Source organism: Homarus americanus, unplaced genomic scaffold (assembly GCF_018991925.1).
Source record: "Homarus americanus isolate GMGI-L3 unplaced genomic scaffold, GMGI_Hamer_2.0 scaffold24260, whole genome shotgun sequence".
NCBI lineage: Eukaryota > Metazoa > Arthropoda > Malacostraca > Decapoda > Nephropidae > Homarus > Homarus americanus.
This window is the reverse complement of record NW_024721079.1, coordinates 6,467,651-6,485,171: the sequence shown is the minus strand read 5'-3', so window position 1 is coordinate 6,485,171 and position 17,521 is coordinate 6,467,651. Positions and strand designations below refer to the sequence as shown.

Here is a 17,521-nt window from a genome sequence, read left to right as displayed (position 1 = left end):
TAGTATCTAACAGACATAATATTACTAAATAACTGGATTTATTTGAGAAGCATTTAGTGTATTAGTAGTATAGGTGAGATGTGCGCATTCACCGGGGATGTCAGATTGGGAAGGCGATGTCTAGCACTGCGCATGCGTCAGCCGCCATATTGTTGCCTCGTGAACAAAACAACTCGCTTGTGGAGGATTTTCCTGCTAATAGACCGTCTGTTAAAAATTCTCATAGACTATGTGAGTATTTAACCGTTATTTTGATAATTGTTAGTATATCAAGCAGTGTTTGGCGCTAACTCTCGCCATATTGAGGGTTGGTAGTGATTGTATCTGTGCATGCAACTCTTGTTCCGCCATTTATGTCCACCACAACCAGTGTTTCAATGCCACTTATTACATGACAGGTACAAGACATGCCTTTATGCTACTGTATAAGTCATAGTATGGGACAAGTACTGCAATCAACCATCGAGTAAATTTAATATTTGATGTCTGAAATTAGGTAACCAATCTTGAGTATAACCGCCACATTGGAAGAGGTTGCCTACTTGTGTTACTGCATGTTTAACCATTTAAACTTAGTTACAGTTAAATCAAAAGTAATTAATGAAAATGTAATAAAATATAGTGATTATGTTGGATGTGTAGTAGTACATGGGATCAGAGAACATAATACATGTGTAGTTAGGTGGGAAATACCATGATTTTGGCCCAGTTGATGTCGGGTTAAATATTTTCTATGTTATTGTAGTGAAGTTGAGACATTACTTTTATGATTTTATCAGAAGACAGAAAGGTAATTTGGTTTGTGTAATTTCAGTGAAGATTGGTGTTGATGTGTGTGTTGAGAAGGTGAAATTGGTTGTTGAAAATATGAAGCTCAATTGTATGACAAGACAATAGTTGAATATGAAATAAACTTGAGAGGTAGAGATAAATTGATATTTAGTGGACAAACACAATGATGGTGGATGATACAGTGGTTCACAGACTGCATTAGGATAGTACTGTACTGTACATGAACAACAACATGAAGTAAGTGATGTACAGTTTGTGGGAGATGTTATATATTTTTAATTCATGAGAGCATAGTTGTTCAGTTTAATTTACTCTGTTTTTAATATTATTAGTGAGTACTGTACAGTATATTATAGTACAGTATGTACATACCATTACATTCTAATTTTGTTTGTATTATTTTTTTTAGTTTTTCATTTGTGATTTGTGCTGATATTTTTATTGTGAAAATTTTTAGTTTCATCATTAGTGTAAATTTTGAAGTTATAATGATTGTTAGTTTTTTGTTTCATCATTTGTGTTATTGGTGTGGTTGTGGGTTAAGCTAGTTCTCATGGTTTTCTTACCATGTTAAGTTACCTGGGAGAAATGTATACATAACTCAGAAGAGTATCTTTACGAATGGGTCCGATGAATTTCAAAATTAATATTGTGACTCCTCTTTAGGCTTTATTGTAGCTACTTTCTTTCTCCTCTTCACCGCTGAGCAGCCAGTTAGCCGCTTGGGTGGATGGTCACGTCTTTGTATGCACTGTTGCCAAGTACTGTACTGGGCACATATTGGCTCTAGAATTGGTAGATTTGTGAAAATTATTCATCTGCTGTGTCATATTGTCTAACACAAATGTGTAAAGATACTTTTTTTGTTTGTGTTCATAATGTACTTCATTCCATCAAAGTGCAGTATAAAGAATCCATCCAACTTGAGCAGAGTCCACTGGGACCAACTTCACACAATGGACCAGACTTGAAGATCAGGCATGAATCCACAGGGGTTAGTTTGTGCTACTTTGCTAAAACCCATCAGAATTTTTAGAGTACAGTAAGGTACAGTTTATGCAGTTGTTAGTGTTTTCTTTTAATATACATTAGCTGATGAGAAGCAACCATATGATGACTTCTGTCACTTGCTGGCTCAAATCATGTGTAACTGTGAACTGTTGTCATCTTTGTCATAGGGCAATGTGCCTGATCAGACCTGAACTTGGTCTTTTCTGCCCTTCCTTCCCCACTGCCACCTCCCATTCCCGATACCCCACCCCTTCCCTTCTCTCTGTACACTCAGCCTCTGTTATGTGAAGCCTCATTCTTTTTTTCTTTTTTTTGAGGAGCAGAACTTTGGTGAAGGATCATGTCTAGAAGAACCGAGCAAACCCCCATAAATAATTTGTTTTCCAATAGGTGGTAGCTAACACTGGAAAGCAATGCAAGGCAACATGCATGTTACCCACAGACAGGATTTTAAGTAGACAGCTGACCTTGCTATCAGCTGCAGTGTGCTGGTAGACACCCCCAGGGCCTGTATTCACTAAAAGAACAAAGCCAGCCACCACTCAAGAGTCTTACTTCAGAGTCAATGTCACAATCCCAATCTTGGCCTACCTGAGCCAGAAGCTTCAGAGCTGGTTTTATGATGGACAGCAGGATGTGGTTCAGGGATAGGAAGCTATCCCTGAGGTGATTAAGTAGCTTTAAAACTGGAAAGCTAAATTCAGTTAGTTCTGCCAGATCTACGGTGACCTTCCAAACTACCAAGTATTGGAAGCAGAACTCTGTCTGTGGGACCAAAACTGTCATCAAATGGTTCAAAGAACTCCTCCCAAAAGCAACTTCTGAACCTTGGCCATCTGTGATCCCATAATGTAGCTATAGCAATACACACATGGCTATGTAAGTGTTGTCTGCACTACCTGTCACCATATCCGTGTCTGTTTCTGCCTTGAGGAGGATGATATCGTACACCCGCAGCACCAGGGACAAGATAAGTTAAATGGACTAACTTTACTTCATGCTCATTATAATACGTACAGTGTTGAGGTTAATGTGGATACAGTGTTGAAGAGATACACCCAGCTACACCCTAGAAGACTCACCATAAGAAATATAGCTACTGTATTAACAATGAAGGGATGTCTAATATACTGTACTTTCTACAAATTTATATTTCAAAGAAAGTACAGTTCTGGTAAATTTGTAAAAATAAATTAAATGGTAGAGAAAGTGGCTAGCAAGTTCAAGCAGAAGATAAGCAGTTGCAAGCAACCCAAGGTTAGACCAACTACAGTACTGTACTCCCAATTCATTTACAGTCATTTGGAGTGAAGGCTTGCATGACAGTACACTTCCCAGAGCAATGCACAGCAGTCAACCTGTCTGCCACTGTCAAATATCAAACAAAAGTTTCTGAAGTGGATGAAGATTTCAAGATTCAAAGCTCATCTGAATTTTGATTGCCAGATTCCATGGTGTTGAATCCATAAGACAAATGCATTTGTAAAACTGACACCTTCATAGAACAAAATTCCCTTCCAGATTGTATGTTTATTGTGAAAGATAAGGTATGAATAAAAGGTGCACTTAAACACCATGTTACCTGTAAATGTTATTATGTCATGTGACTGGAAGGTTCGTTTGATGGGGATATTCACCTTTAAACATATTTTTTGGCTGGGTGAAGAACATAATGCTGTACTGTATTGTATTACAGTTAAATTGAAAGCTTTTCTCCCACTTACATGTAATTCCATTTTCCAATGCTGTTTATTTGTACAGTACAGGTACTGTAGTTACCAATTTAGATTTCTAAATTAATGTACAGGATATTTATTTTATATTACCGTATAATATACAGTACCAGTATCCAGTAAATATAATTTTTTTTAATTACCGATTCCACATTATTTGACATTTACTTAAGAGGATACTTGTTAGTGCCATTTTACATATAAATCCCAGTTTCAACTCTGTACAAGCGAGTTGGTGATAAAAAAGGGTATCCAGCCTTCCTGTTGGTGGTACGGCAGTAACCCATGTATCTCTCACGACTATGTCATGGGTTCAAGTCCTGACCCGAGACACAAGTACGAAGAGTGTTATTCGGTGTGACCCTAACCAAACATCACAGGTTTCTTCCGGATGCTCCAGTTTCCCTCTGTACTATCAAAGAATGGAACCATCAGTCCATATGGCTAGAAATCTAATAAGTGGTGAAATAATAAATCAAAGAAGGTAATAATAAAACTTGCTCCAAATTTGGCTGATATGGCAACTTGGACACCAAGGCATCAGGTACAATAATACTGTTGTACAGTGATCCCTCGGTTAACGAGCACCTCGGTTAACGAAATTTCGGTTAATGAATTACCTTCCATAAGATTCCTAACTTCGGTTAACGAGCAATCCCTCGATTAACGAATTCCTTACGAGCGCCCCTCAACATGTTTTCGCTTGCACACTAGCTGTCGTATTAGTCCGCCAATACAGTAATCAGTTCTAGGGCTTAAATTCCTTACTATTTTAGTAAATATCAAGAAGTTTCTACTATTCAATAATTTTAAAAGTCTTATATTAAAATTTTTAGTAATTTAAAAATTATTTAACAATTTAAGTACAGGGAAACTAGTTTTTAGCGTGCCAAACAGCCTCTCAACACACCAAGCAGACGTCAGTCTCTGTGTCTTTTCAGTGGAGGTAACATCTTGCTTCCGTTTTTACAGTGAAATAATTATTGGTAATTTTGAAATTTATTTTACATATTGATGATATATAGCGCAGTGCAGTGTTGATTTAAAGAAAATATTCTTTATTTACAGCAATTAACTTAAAATATCACGTGTTGAAATTGTTTTTGAATCCAGCATGGGTCCCAAGAAATCAAGAAAAGCGATTTCAATCCAGGTTAAGCAGGAAATTATTAAGAAGGCATTAGAACAAATGTACTTGGCAAAGAATATGGCCTGTCGACATCAACTGTGTCGACCGTTCTTTCACAGAAAGACAAATTCAAGGAAGTGAAAGTGAGAGACAAATCTACCAGAGTGTTCAAAGGTAGATCCCAAATAGCAGAAACAGAGAGGTTACTTCTCATTTGGATTAGGGAAAAACAGATGAAAGGTGATTCAGCTTCTACTGAATTTATTTGTGAAAGAGCCAGGGAAATATACAAACATTTAAAGGTAGATCAACCTGGTTCTTCAGGCACAGACTTTGAAGAGTTTAAGGCCAACAAGGGCTGGTTCGAAAAATTTAAGAAAAGGAGTGACATTTTTAGTATTAGGCATGGTGACGCTGCCAGTGCAGATAAGGAAGGGGCAGCAAAATTTTTAGTGGAATTTAAAGAACTGGTGTATACAGGAAATTATCTTCCACAGCAAGTGTTTAATGTGGACGGAACTGGGCTGTTCTGGAAAAAGTTGCCCAAAGGACATTCATCACCAGAGATGAAGCCTCTTTACCTGGGCATAAACCCATGAAAGACCGACTCACTCTGTTGCTTGGTGCCAATGCTTCATGGGATTTCCGACTGAAGCCTATGCTTTTCTACCACTCTGAGAACCCCAGGGTGTTCAGGCAACAAAAAGTGGTAGAGGATGGCTTGGAGTTTCCAACTGTAAGGCATGGGTGACAAGACAGCTCTTTAATGAATGGGCAGTTGAGGTGTTTTGCCCTTCTGTGAAGAGCTACCTAACCACCAATAAACTTCGTTTAAAGGCTCTTCTCCTTATGGATAATGCCCCTGGTCATGACCCTGAACTTGCCAGCACTTTGGAGTCTCAATTTGACTTTGTCAAAGTGTTGTTTTTGCCTCCCAACACTACATCAATCATACAGCCAATGGACCAGAATGTGATCAGCAACTTTAAGAAGCTGTACATGAAGAAAATGTTCAGGAGGTGTCATCAGGCAACTTCCACTGATCCTGAACGAACACTGGCACAGTTCTGGAAGGCACAGTTTAACATCCTGGAGGCTGTAAAATTGATTGTGTCCTCATGGCAAGAAGTCTCCACTAGATCCCTCAATTTTTCATGGAAAGCACTGTGGCCATCAGTAGTCCATGATTTTGAGGGATTTGAGGAAGAAACAGAGTTGGACCAGGAGATGGTGTCCATTGGTCAGTCATTGGGCCTTGAAGTGGAGGAGGATGATGTAGAAGAGCTTGTGATGTCTCATGAGCAGGAACTTACTCCTGAAGACTTGCAGCAACTGGATGAGATGTTAGAGGCTGACAGTGGTGAGGAGGAAAAGGAAAGTGATGACCATATGTCAACTTCAGATTTGAAAGATGTTGTTCATTACTGGGAGAAGTTCAGGAAGCTGGCTTCAAGGCACCCTAATGTGTAAAAAGCAGAACTTGCCTTGTGTAATTGTTGAGGACACAGTGGTCTCCTTCTTTAAACATCAGTTAATGATAAGGAGGAGAGATGCCCCACAAACCAAAATTGACAGTTTCTTCACTAAAAGGCAGCGGGAAACAGATGCTAACCCTCAGCTTTCCACTTCAAGAAGGAGAGAGGATGTTCCTGCTGGAGAATCTGTCAGTCCAGAGGTTCCTGACATTTTCATGGAAGGTGACTCACCTTCCAAGAAGCAGTAAAATGCTTCTCCTCCACCCCCACTTCCTTCTCTTCTCCCTTCTCCTCCTGCACCTCCCACTTCAAATTCACATCAGCATCATCATCCAGGAGCCTTCTTCATACACACCTCAAAGTAAGTGTAATTTACTACCTTTTTTGTTGACTTTATGCAGTTTTCGGTGAGCTGGAACCAATTACCCAAAAACCCATTGAAACAATGGTTTCGGTTAACGAATTTTTCGGTTAACGAGCAACCTTCTGGAATGAATTGTGCTCGTTAACCGAGGGACCACTGTACTCTCATCTAAGCCATGCAAGTGTGGAAAATGGCCAAGAAACAATGATGAAGATTTATTTTATTTTCATTTTAAATCCTTTATACTATACAGCAGGCATGGGCAACCCGAGGCCCGGACCATGTGTTTGGGTAGCATGACACCGGAACCGACTTTGCCAGTCCTCTTACCAGTTCACAACCTCATTGGCTATAACAGGCTTGGGCAACCCGCAGCGTGGACTACTTCTTTGTGCAGCCCACAAAGTGATAGATAAATTCTATTTAATGTGGCCCACAGTTCAGGTAGATGCAGCCAGTTTATGGTGAGTAAAGCAATATTTATTAAAAGAATAAGCTTCACACACAATTCGTTTCTGTTTCATCACCTAAGAGTAAGTAACTACGAAAATGTAACAGTGAAATAAGTATAAATAGTCATCAATATTAACATTTTAACTTGTATGAGTTTACGGGCCAAGTTCGGCATTGTCTCTTTGATGGATTAACTGCTGTGTGGCTGTGGGTCACTTGGGAATTAACTAAGGTTTGTAAGTCCATGTAGGGTCACGAGCGGTGATCACACAGGGTTTAACTAATTAAGTATATACCTGTACTTCCAGAATAACACAAAAACATCAAAATCGCACCCCATAGTTGGTGAGTAATTAGCATTTAAATACAGTAATGCAAATAAATTCTTCCAAGCATCATTACGACCACTAATTTTTTATATACTACTGTGTGTATATATATATATATATATATATATATATATATATATATATATATATATATATATATATATATATATATATATATATATATATATATATATATATATATATATATATATATATATTCTAAACTCATAAATAATCCTCTCAACACTGTCAACACCCAGTTCAACAAAAAACTGAAGTCCCAATTGAGAGGCAAAGCTACTCTCATTAAACATCTTACTTCAACGTCCCCTCCACTGCCATACATGTACGGTGTAATCAAGACCCACAAGCCCAATAACCCAGCAAGACCCATCATTAGCTCAGTTGGGTCAATCTCTTATAAACTATCTAAATGGTTAGTTTCTTTACTAAATCCCCTAGTTGGCAACATTTCTAACTCCAATATCAAGAATAATATGGATCTGGTTGATAAACTCAATAACTTACACATTAATCATGATTTTAAACTGGTCAGCTTTGATGTAACGTCACTCTTTACAAAGGTCCCAGTTGATGATTTACTAGAGTTCCTCATAGATTCCCTGGATAACATTTCACTGCCCGTCTCGAAAGACGACTTCATCGAACTCATCAAACTATGTATTAAGGATTGCAAATTCGAATTCAATGGGGAATATTATGCTCAAAAATTTGGTATGGCAATGGGTAATCCACTCTCACCTGTATTAAGCAACCTATATATGGAATTCTTTGAAAAGAAACTATTAAGTAATATTTTACCACCTTCAGCAGTCTGGTTTAGATATGTTGATGATGTATTATGTCTCTGGCCATGTAATGAGGACCTAAAAGCTTTCCTGCCACAACTTAACAACTTAGCCCCCTCGATCAAATTCACTGTGGAATTAGAGCAAGACTGTAAATTGCCATTCCTAGACTGTCTGATACACAGAATAGGTAACACTTTTAAGTTCAGTATTTATAGAAAACCAACTAATGTGTGTTCATACATTCATTATTATTCTGCCCACCATAATAAAGTCAAACAGTCAGTATTTTCAACAATGTTTTTACGTGCCTTGAGAATTTGCAGTCCGGAATTCATCGATGAGGAATACAAATATATATATAATATTGGCTCAAACCTTAAATACCCTAGATCTTTCATAGACAAATGCTTAAACATTACTAAGAAAACTTTTTATAGAACTGACCCCAAGCCCACCCATGACCATAAGAATATCTTAATATTACCATTTCACAAAAATTTCTCACACATTCCTGCACAGCTAAAAACCTGGAACGTCAATGTGGCATTTAAAAACTCATGCACTGTTAAACAAATGTTAATCAAGAACTCCCCCAACAACACAATTGGTTGCATTTATAAAGTTCCTTGCAAGGAATGTAATATGTTTTACTTAGGCCAGACAGGTAAAGATCTTGCAACTAGAATTAAACAACACAAATACAGTGTTAGGACAGGCCAGGAATCCAATGCTCTGTTTGTTCATTTGAGGGATAACAAGCATTGCATTGACTGGGATAATGCCTCCTCAATATTACCATGTAATTCAATTGATAGTAGGAACATCATAGAATCTAGTCTTATTAAACATACCGAAGCATTCAACATGAATTTGAGTAACGGCATGTACAAGCTGGACAATTTTGTAATTAAGAAGATTTGTGATCAGGTGAGAAGGCCGGGTCACTTGACCATCTGACCTGACCACCAACCGTTGTGTGCTATTTAAAGATTAGTAGGGTCATTACCTAATACCTGACCATTGTGGACCTGGTCTCACCCTCCTCTGTATATATACACCTTGATTTGTATTTCTCTCTCTAGTCTGTACTCACCCCTGAAGATGTGAATTACACGAAAGCGCTTGGGAACTTCGTGTTTTCTTCTTTCCTTGTGGTTATCAGCATATACCTAGATCACGCGCACCTACAGTGATTTACTTGCATATATATATATATATATATATATATATATATATATATATATATATATATATATATATATATATATATATATATATATATATATATATATATATATATATATATATATATATATATACTATATATATATATATATATATATATATATATATATATATATATATATATATATATATATATATATATATATATATACTATATATATATATATATATATATATATATATATATATATATATATATATATATATATATATATATATATATATATATATATACACAAACCAAAATTTTGTCAGTACACAGCGCGATCACTAACGTCGGTACTAGAAAATAAGTAATTTGAAAAATATTTTATACGACCATGGCAGTCGTATGTCCGGATTGTAATAAGTCGAGTATGTCGTAAGTCGAGGATTACCTGTAAATGTAAAAGTGATCGGTGATTGGTTACTTAGTTCCCCGTTGCTTAATTTACTGGTTGGGCTTTGTTGCTTCGTATTATACTGTATTATACTATGTACTATAGTAAACAAACGGACAGGTTCACGGGATGGCTGGAGGTGGAGCACCTACTGAATGGCGCCACAAGCAGCAAGCTGGTGTCCACCTTCAGGAGGCTTTCAAACGGTCTGGTATCCCTGAGGTTCTGTCGTGTGACAGAGGGACCAACCTGATGAGTGCCGAATTGTCAAATTTCTTCGAAGACTGATGTGTGACGCCCAGGGTGTTGTCAGTGCACTACCTTAGCAATGAAGTCGGCCTAAAGACTACTGAAGGGCAACATGGGTCCAGGGGGCTCCTTAGACACGGACAAGGCCACGAGGGGCTTGATGTAGTACCTGAACACAACACTGCAGGACTCCAATGCATCCCTGGCACAGCTCTTGATGGGGCGACAGCTGAGGGACTTGGTGCTTGCCGCCAGGCAGCACTACAACATCAGCAAGCACTGGGGAAGGTTGCTGGGGAACAGGGAACGCGCGATGGGGCGCACCAGTGAGAACATATTGCGGAGGTTCAACCTGACCCCCACAACCTCCCGCTACTCGTATTGGGTAAGCGGGTACGAGTCCAGAACCAGGAGTTGGGGCAGTGGGACCGGTCGGGGGTGGTGGTGGAGTCACCGGCCCCCAGACAGTACCTGATCTGCCTGGACGGCAGCGGACGAACCACGATCAGGAATCAACGGCGCACCCGAAGCCACCCCGTCACAATAGCACCCACGCCACCTGCCGAGAGGCCCATGCGAACAAGGCGCGCTCCCAGGCACCTTCGGGATTATGTCTCTTAGACGAGGACTGCCTCGTATTTCACTTATGTGTCAGCATTTTGTCATAATGGATCTATCTTTAGTATGTATCAGTTGTATATTGAAAAGAACCTTCGCTCATTTTGTATGTATTCAGTTTGCAACTTTGTCACTTGTGTATCATTTTGCTGGGTTTTGGACGGGTTCTTTGCAATAGTGGGTATGTGCCGGTTTGGCAACAGTGTATTGGTCCACCAATGGTGGGAGTTAGACAGTTAGTTCCGGCTCAGACACCAGGCTCTGTGGACATGTCTGTCCCGCCTTGTCACCTTCGCTAATAAACAGACTATGGACGCGACCTTTACATATCCCCCGGGTTGGCATCCTAACACATATTTTATGTACAAAAAATTGCTCCTTCTGCTCCTGAACCATCCTGTACGTGATGCCAAGAGTAGATGTGTTCGGCCCGGCAGCCAGCCGACTTGAGAGAGACATGGCTGCTATGCTGTGTGTATGCTGTGACTTTACATTTAGGAAACAGCATGCATACATACATACATACATTCACTTCCCACAGAGAATTATGTTCATATTCATGCTCTTTTTCTTTTTTATAGTTTTGTTTTATATTTCTTTTATTTCTAAGTTACACTGGAGTATTAAAATGATTTTCCCACAACATTTACAGTTTCATTACATGAATCAAGGACAACATGCATAGCCACCTCAAGGCCACAGCTGCCTGGTGATGCGTGAAGATTATGCGGGTGTGTGTGGGACCTACTTTCACATTCAATGGAGCTGAAGTGGATCATAATTACGATATTCTTTCATTATATATAGGAATAAATTTTCATTATACTACATCATTTATTTCACAAATACAGTGAATGTAAGTAAAAAATAAGTCATCAGGTAAATAAAATTCTGTAAATTTTAAGCTTAACCCTGTTCGTAAGTCGGACGTTCGTAAGTCGGGGACCCCTTGTATGTCGTCTGCGTCATCCATTGTTTTATACTAAGTCTGTGTGTACCAAAATAAGATGAATAAATGGTGTTAAAAATCTACTGTAATATAATGTAAATATCACCATAATAAGTAATAAAATTACCCTACAAGTGTTAACTTTCTACCTCGCCAAAATACTACATGTCTGTCACCTCTCACACAACTGAGTGCAAATGCCATTGTTATATGTAAGTACTGTAACTACAGAATTTGCAGAAGAGTCATCTCAATGTGCCAGTGTACCTTATGAATAAACCAAATACTATACAGTAAATAATACTTTAGATGTAAAAGAATAATTAAGAGAGTAGGGTTACTGTATATATTCTGTGTGGGAGAGGGAGTGTATCTGTGAGTAGCAGGCGGATTGGCAACTTACCCTGACTCTCCGGACTACAGTATACCTCACTGCAGATATTTAAATCACACAAGTATTCCAACACAAAAAAAATGGAAGTTTAGAAAACTTTATTCAGTCCTTATGCAATGGAGTGAAAAAAAAATACAAAACTACATTTTGGTGCATAGCTGGGTAGAGGAGGAAGGAAGGAAGGAGTGCTGCCTGTACTGAAGGGACAACTCTCACATGTTCGTCAGCCAGCAGTCCCTATATAATGACAGTATCCAATTTACCATAATTCCCATATTACCTGTACCATGTATTTAGGTTCTTTGGTGCTGGGTTAATGGAACATGTAAAATACTCTAATTAAATTTCCCGCACAAAATCCCACATTCAATTCCTGATGAGCTATTGTGCCATAGTATATTCCTGAAGTCTTGTTTACAGAGTGGTAGCAATGTTGCCAGTGCTCACAATTGTTATCAAGGGGGTTGGTGCTTACCACAAGATCAATGTGCAACACTTAGTAAATATTATTGTAGTGTATGATGGGTCTTCACATGCCCTGGTTTATTCACTAATCAATTGTCTAAGTGCACAAGTAGCCAAATTGAACCACCATGTATCATTCAGTGGTAATTATTGACGTTATGAGTATATCTCCATATCAAATACTACACAGTATGTTATAATGACTCCATTGTAATCTGATTTGTTGAAAGTTATCTCTCCAGGAACACATCATGAGCTTTCAAGGGGTATTACTGTACATGTTGGAATGCATATACACTACTGCGATATCTCCGTTAGCCAGAACAATTGGTGCAGAGCACTTCCGGGAATAAGAGATTTCCGGGTAACGAGACAACTCTCTCAAAGCCGGAAAAAAATCTCTCATCCCCAGAATTTTCCAGGAAACAGAAAAATGTTCTCGGAAGTTCCAGAAATTGCCCATTACATCTTCATTCGAACCCGGAAAAATATCCCTCATTGCCGGAATTTTCCAGGTAACAGAAATTTTTTCTCGGAATTTCCAGAAAATGCACCTGATTTTCATCTCTCAAACCTGGAGAAAAAACCCTCCCCGGAAAATTGTTCCTAAAGCCAAAAAATTTCCGGAAAATTCCGGCTTTGGGAACAATTTTCCGAGAAAACTTCAATTCCATGTTTGAGAGATTCCAGCTAAGGGAGATATTACTGTACTCCCTAATTACATTAATTCTTATGGGCAATAATTCCTTATAATGAAACATTTCACAATAATTTGCATTTCTCTGGAAGGTATCCCCAGCATATGATGAAGACCCATGTATGTATGTATGAAGTGTGATCCACTTCATGTCCACTGAAAGTGAAATCGAGTCCCATACACAACCGCATAACACACGTTACCACAGCTGTGCCTTTAAGATGGTTACAAGGTCACTGATTAATGTAATGAAGCAGTAAAAGTTGTGAGAAAATAATTTCATTGCTCTAATGTGACTTAGAAATAAAGGAGATATAATATACAACTATTAAAAAATTAAGAACTTGAGTGGGAGCAGTATTCTGTAAGGGAGGTTTTAACTTATGTATGGATGCATCACGGTGTTTCCCCATACACGGCCTAGCAGCCACGTGTTTCTCAAGTCAACTGGCTGGCTGAACTCTTCCCAGAGTTCCATCTCTCATATATTTTCAAAGTTGACCGACCTTAAAGACCTTGGTTGTTTAAGCGCAGTAATAACATTAAAACAACAATTTGTCCACTCTCGGTATCGCCAAAAGACTGTGTTGCGATGCAGGCTGGCGGGACCACATGTCTGGTCCATGTCGCTACACAACAATAACAAATGACCAGCAAAGATATTTTTTAGAAGGCATTTGTAAACAAATTAATGAAGACAGTTTTATCAGAGAAGGACTTATGTTGGTTATCAACCCAGCATGATTTCATCATTCGCAATCCTAAAATTTTTAATTTATGTCTATCTTTGGGAGAAAACATAAGTTTACGATAATAATTTTTATTTTCTACTTCTGCAGGAGCAACGACGGGTGATCATGAGTGACTCGGGTATTTGCAATAGCCCAGGGCGTCAAAGAAGATCAACTGAAAGAAGCAGGGAAAATATCCGAGAATATGTTAAGTTACTTGGTAAGAAAGTTTCAGATTCTTCCTCAGGACCAAAATCTCCTCGATCTTTAAAAGAGGGAAAGTCACCCGTGGGTTCCACATCATCAAAACTGCAATCAGATGAAGAGCAGTTGGAAGGAGAGTCATCACCAACACAATTGAGTTCGCCTGGGAGAAAAGAGTTATCATTAAAAGAAAAAGTAATGAAGAAGGCTTCTATATCTCCAGGAAAATCTCCCAAAGCAAAAAGGAAGTTGGAAACAGAAATTATATCTACTTTTGGCCTGGATTTTGTATGTGATGATGAGGTGAATGAAAACTTAGATGATTCAAAAATGGAAAATCAGCCTCTTGATGTTACAGATAAGGTAACCTCTGGTGAGAAGTCAATAATGGCTGATGAAGGAAGTGTTTCATCCTTAGAAAAGCATGAAGAGACAAAACAAAACAGCCAGAATCTGAAAGAAGGTAAGGATGCAATATGTGTTATTTCAAATACTGACCTGACTCAAGGTTTTTGTGGATTTGACACAAAAGTACAGAGCCAGCAGAAAGGCAAAGAAGCAAGTAAGGTTTCCTCCACTATTACCCCAATTAAGAAATCAACACCAAAATCTGAAAAGACAGAAGCAAAAAGTGATTCTCCCCCTGATTTAGTTCTCTTCCTGAAAGAGGGACGTGGTAGAGCACAAAACTGGACTGATCCGCCCACTCTCGATCCAGAAAGTATTGCAACCAGAAGACGTACACGAGTTCCGGAAGATCTAAAAGCATTAGCTTTGAGTAAAATGAAATGTACAATGCAAGACAAGAATAAGAAAGACAGTAAAGAAGTACAAAAAAAGGATGGGAAAAAAGACAAAAAGAACAAAGTAATGGACACACCTGAGTCACTGAAGAGACTTGCGCAACATTACCCAATTAAAGATTCGGGCAAATCATCAAGTACAAATAAACAGGAAAGTCATGAAAGTACAACCAGTAATGAAATAAAAATTTTGAAAAAAGTCATTGCAAAGAACATAACAGAAAGTGAGAGTAAGACAAAATTAAGTGAGTCATCATCTAGTTCTGATGATGGACTAGAAAGCAATATTGTGAAGAGACAAAAAAGAAAGAAGAAAGCCATGTATGATGTGCCCTCAGCAATCATGGTTGATATTACCAAAGATGATCAAGTTCTTCAATCCTCAAAAGAAGCTCAAATTTCAAAGACTAGCTACTTGAATTTAGATAACATTTTGCATCAAGTGTCTGAGAATAAGGCTGAGAGTAGAATACCTGTTGTGATTATGTCAAATTCTGAAAAAGTCGATAGAGAAATTAAAGCCATGCCAAGAAGTAAGAAGAAAGGTGAGTGTGATGGGCAAGCAGACAAAGCTGTGTTAAAGATGGCCCTGTCTCAAAAATCCTCTGGTATTGATATAAAATATATAAAAGGATATTCACTGGTGGAAAGTAGGGCTTCTAGTAAACATAAACAGAAGGACCTGAAGTGTTTTAAAGAAGCTTTTAGAATAACTGAACTGAAACCTGGAGAAAGTGGTCTTGATATAAGCCAACGAAATGTCATTGATGATGTGCTCACTACAAAAGAAAATACTGATAACTGTGATAATAATCCTAGACAGAGTGATGTAAGTGAAGTAAGTCAAATAAATGAAGACGATATTCCTACAAAGCTTCAAGACCCTAGAAATAATGACACTGAAGGAAATAATCCTGTTCCAAAACTTGCAAATAGCAGCAGTGCTACAACTTCTAATGCTGTATTTACATCATCATTGTTAACACCTGGAGTTTCAAGTCCACATAAACCACCTCTTGTGGTGAGTGTTGCAGATTTTCTTTCCTTACGGTTGGCAACTGTGAATTCTGGGGCTTCCACTTTCTCTCCAAGAAAGTTGAATCTGAAACTACCAAGTTTAAAGGGTATGACAGCTGAACAGATCCTGAAGAATACTATAGGCATTGGAAAGGATTCTCTTATTATTAAAGGAGGGATTCTTAACAGTGTACCCAAGACCATTTTGAATACAGGGGATGAGAGGTCACAGACTCCCCAAAATGCTACCAATCAGCAGTGCACTTTATCTTCACAAAGAGGCCCTCTGCTGGACTATACTGATATTGAAACTGAGGAAGTAGTAGTTGGAGGAGAGACTGATGATTCCAGTGGACAGACATTAAATGTGGGTGAACTTTCAACAGAAATTAGTTTGTTGGCTACTGAAGAGCTTGACAGTAGCAGTGAGGATGATAGTAACAAGGCACCTGAGCCTCTTCCTACAGTTAAGAAAGAAATGATGTCCCCTGAAGGGAGAGTTGCTCTTGACCATTCATACTCATCAGGGAGCTTAGAAAAGACAAAGGGGTCTAACAGTGCTCGCAAAAAGTCACCCGTTACATATGAAAAGTCTCTAACTCCTCGGCCAGTTTACAGTAGTGCCAGTCTGGCCAAACGCTCACTTGATATCATGATGCACAATGACAAGATCAACATATTGCGACAGATGAGTCAAATTTTCAACCACGAAAAGCCAGTCCAGCCAGACACAGATAATACAGTGTCAAGTTCTGATGGAGAAGGTGAAGAAGATGTAAAAGAGAATCAAAATAAATCAGATAGTACTACACAAAATAAAACAGGAAAAAAAAGAAAGACATCTTCCAATACTGAGAATAATAATACAAATGTGAGAGAACATTTAATAGAATCTTCTGATAATGATGGAATATTAGAAACAAGTTCAAGTTCTAGAGCAGTTAGTAAGGATTTAACAGAACTTGACACAGCATCATCTTCACTCACTACTTCTAGTAAGGTTGATGCTTCACCGTCCAAGATAATGGTACATTCTGATGAAGACATTGCTAGAGAAGAAAATACCCCTGAACAAAGTGAAAATGTTCCAAAAGATTTTTCCAATTCTTGTGTAGACTCTGAAAATGGAGATGAGACGAACCCTAGTGATATGTGTGTCACACCAAAAAAGAATACGAAGAGAATTGTTACTGCAGACAGTCCATTTCTTGGCTTCCCAGATCCAAGTACTAAGGTGCATCATGTACCGGTTTATTCTGTAGCACCAGATGAAATGATCCACGTTCAGAGCCATGTGGGCCCTGGGGGAGAGGTCGTAGATATAGTGGATGGCTTTGCATTTATTTCATTTAATACACAGGAAGAGATGACTGCCTACACACATAAGCAGAATACAAGAGGTGAGAGAGGTCATCATCCGTGGCTTAAGAAAAAGCGAAAAAAGCGAAAGAAGTTACTGATCAGGAGTAAGAAACATCAGCACCTTGGTAAACATGAAGCACAAGATATGAGTGAAAGCAGTTCACAGTTGTCAAAAGAAATAAGTAGTAATGACACTGGAGCCTTTGCAAGGTGAGTAATTTGATGATATTAATATGGTAATATGTAGTAGTATTTATTTTTATTAGCCAACAGAATCATTTTATATGGTAAATTGCTACAAACAAGTTA

General features: G+C 38.3%; 1 protein-coding gene across 2 annotated transcripts in view; it reads left to right on the top strand.

The window, feature by feature from the left end:
- Positions 1 to 53: 53 nt before the first annotated feature.
- LOC121861493 overlaps positions 54 to 17,521 on the top strand; it is an 81,578-nt gene continuing 64,110 nt past the window's right edge. Inside the window, exons 1-2 of one of the 2 annotated variants that reach the window (XM_042359284.1) lie at positions 54 to 231; positions 13,935 to 17,422. In XM_042359284.1, the coding sequence (XP_042215218.1) occupies positions 79 to 231; positions 13,935 to 17,422 (3,641 nt within the window). In that variant the 5' untranslated portion in view covers positions 54 to 78. The remainder of the gene's footprint in view (positions 232 to 13,934; positions 17,423 to 17,521) is intronic. The other variant, XM_042359282.1, reaches the window with a different exon arrangement.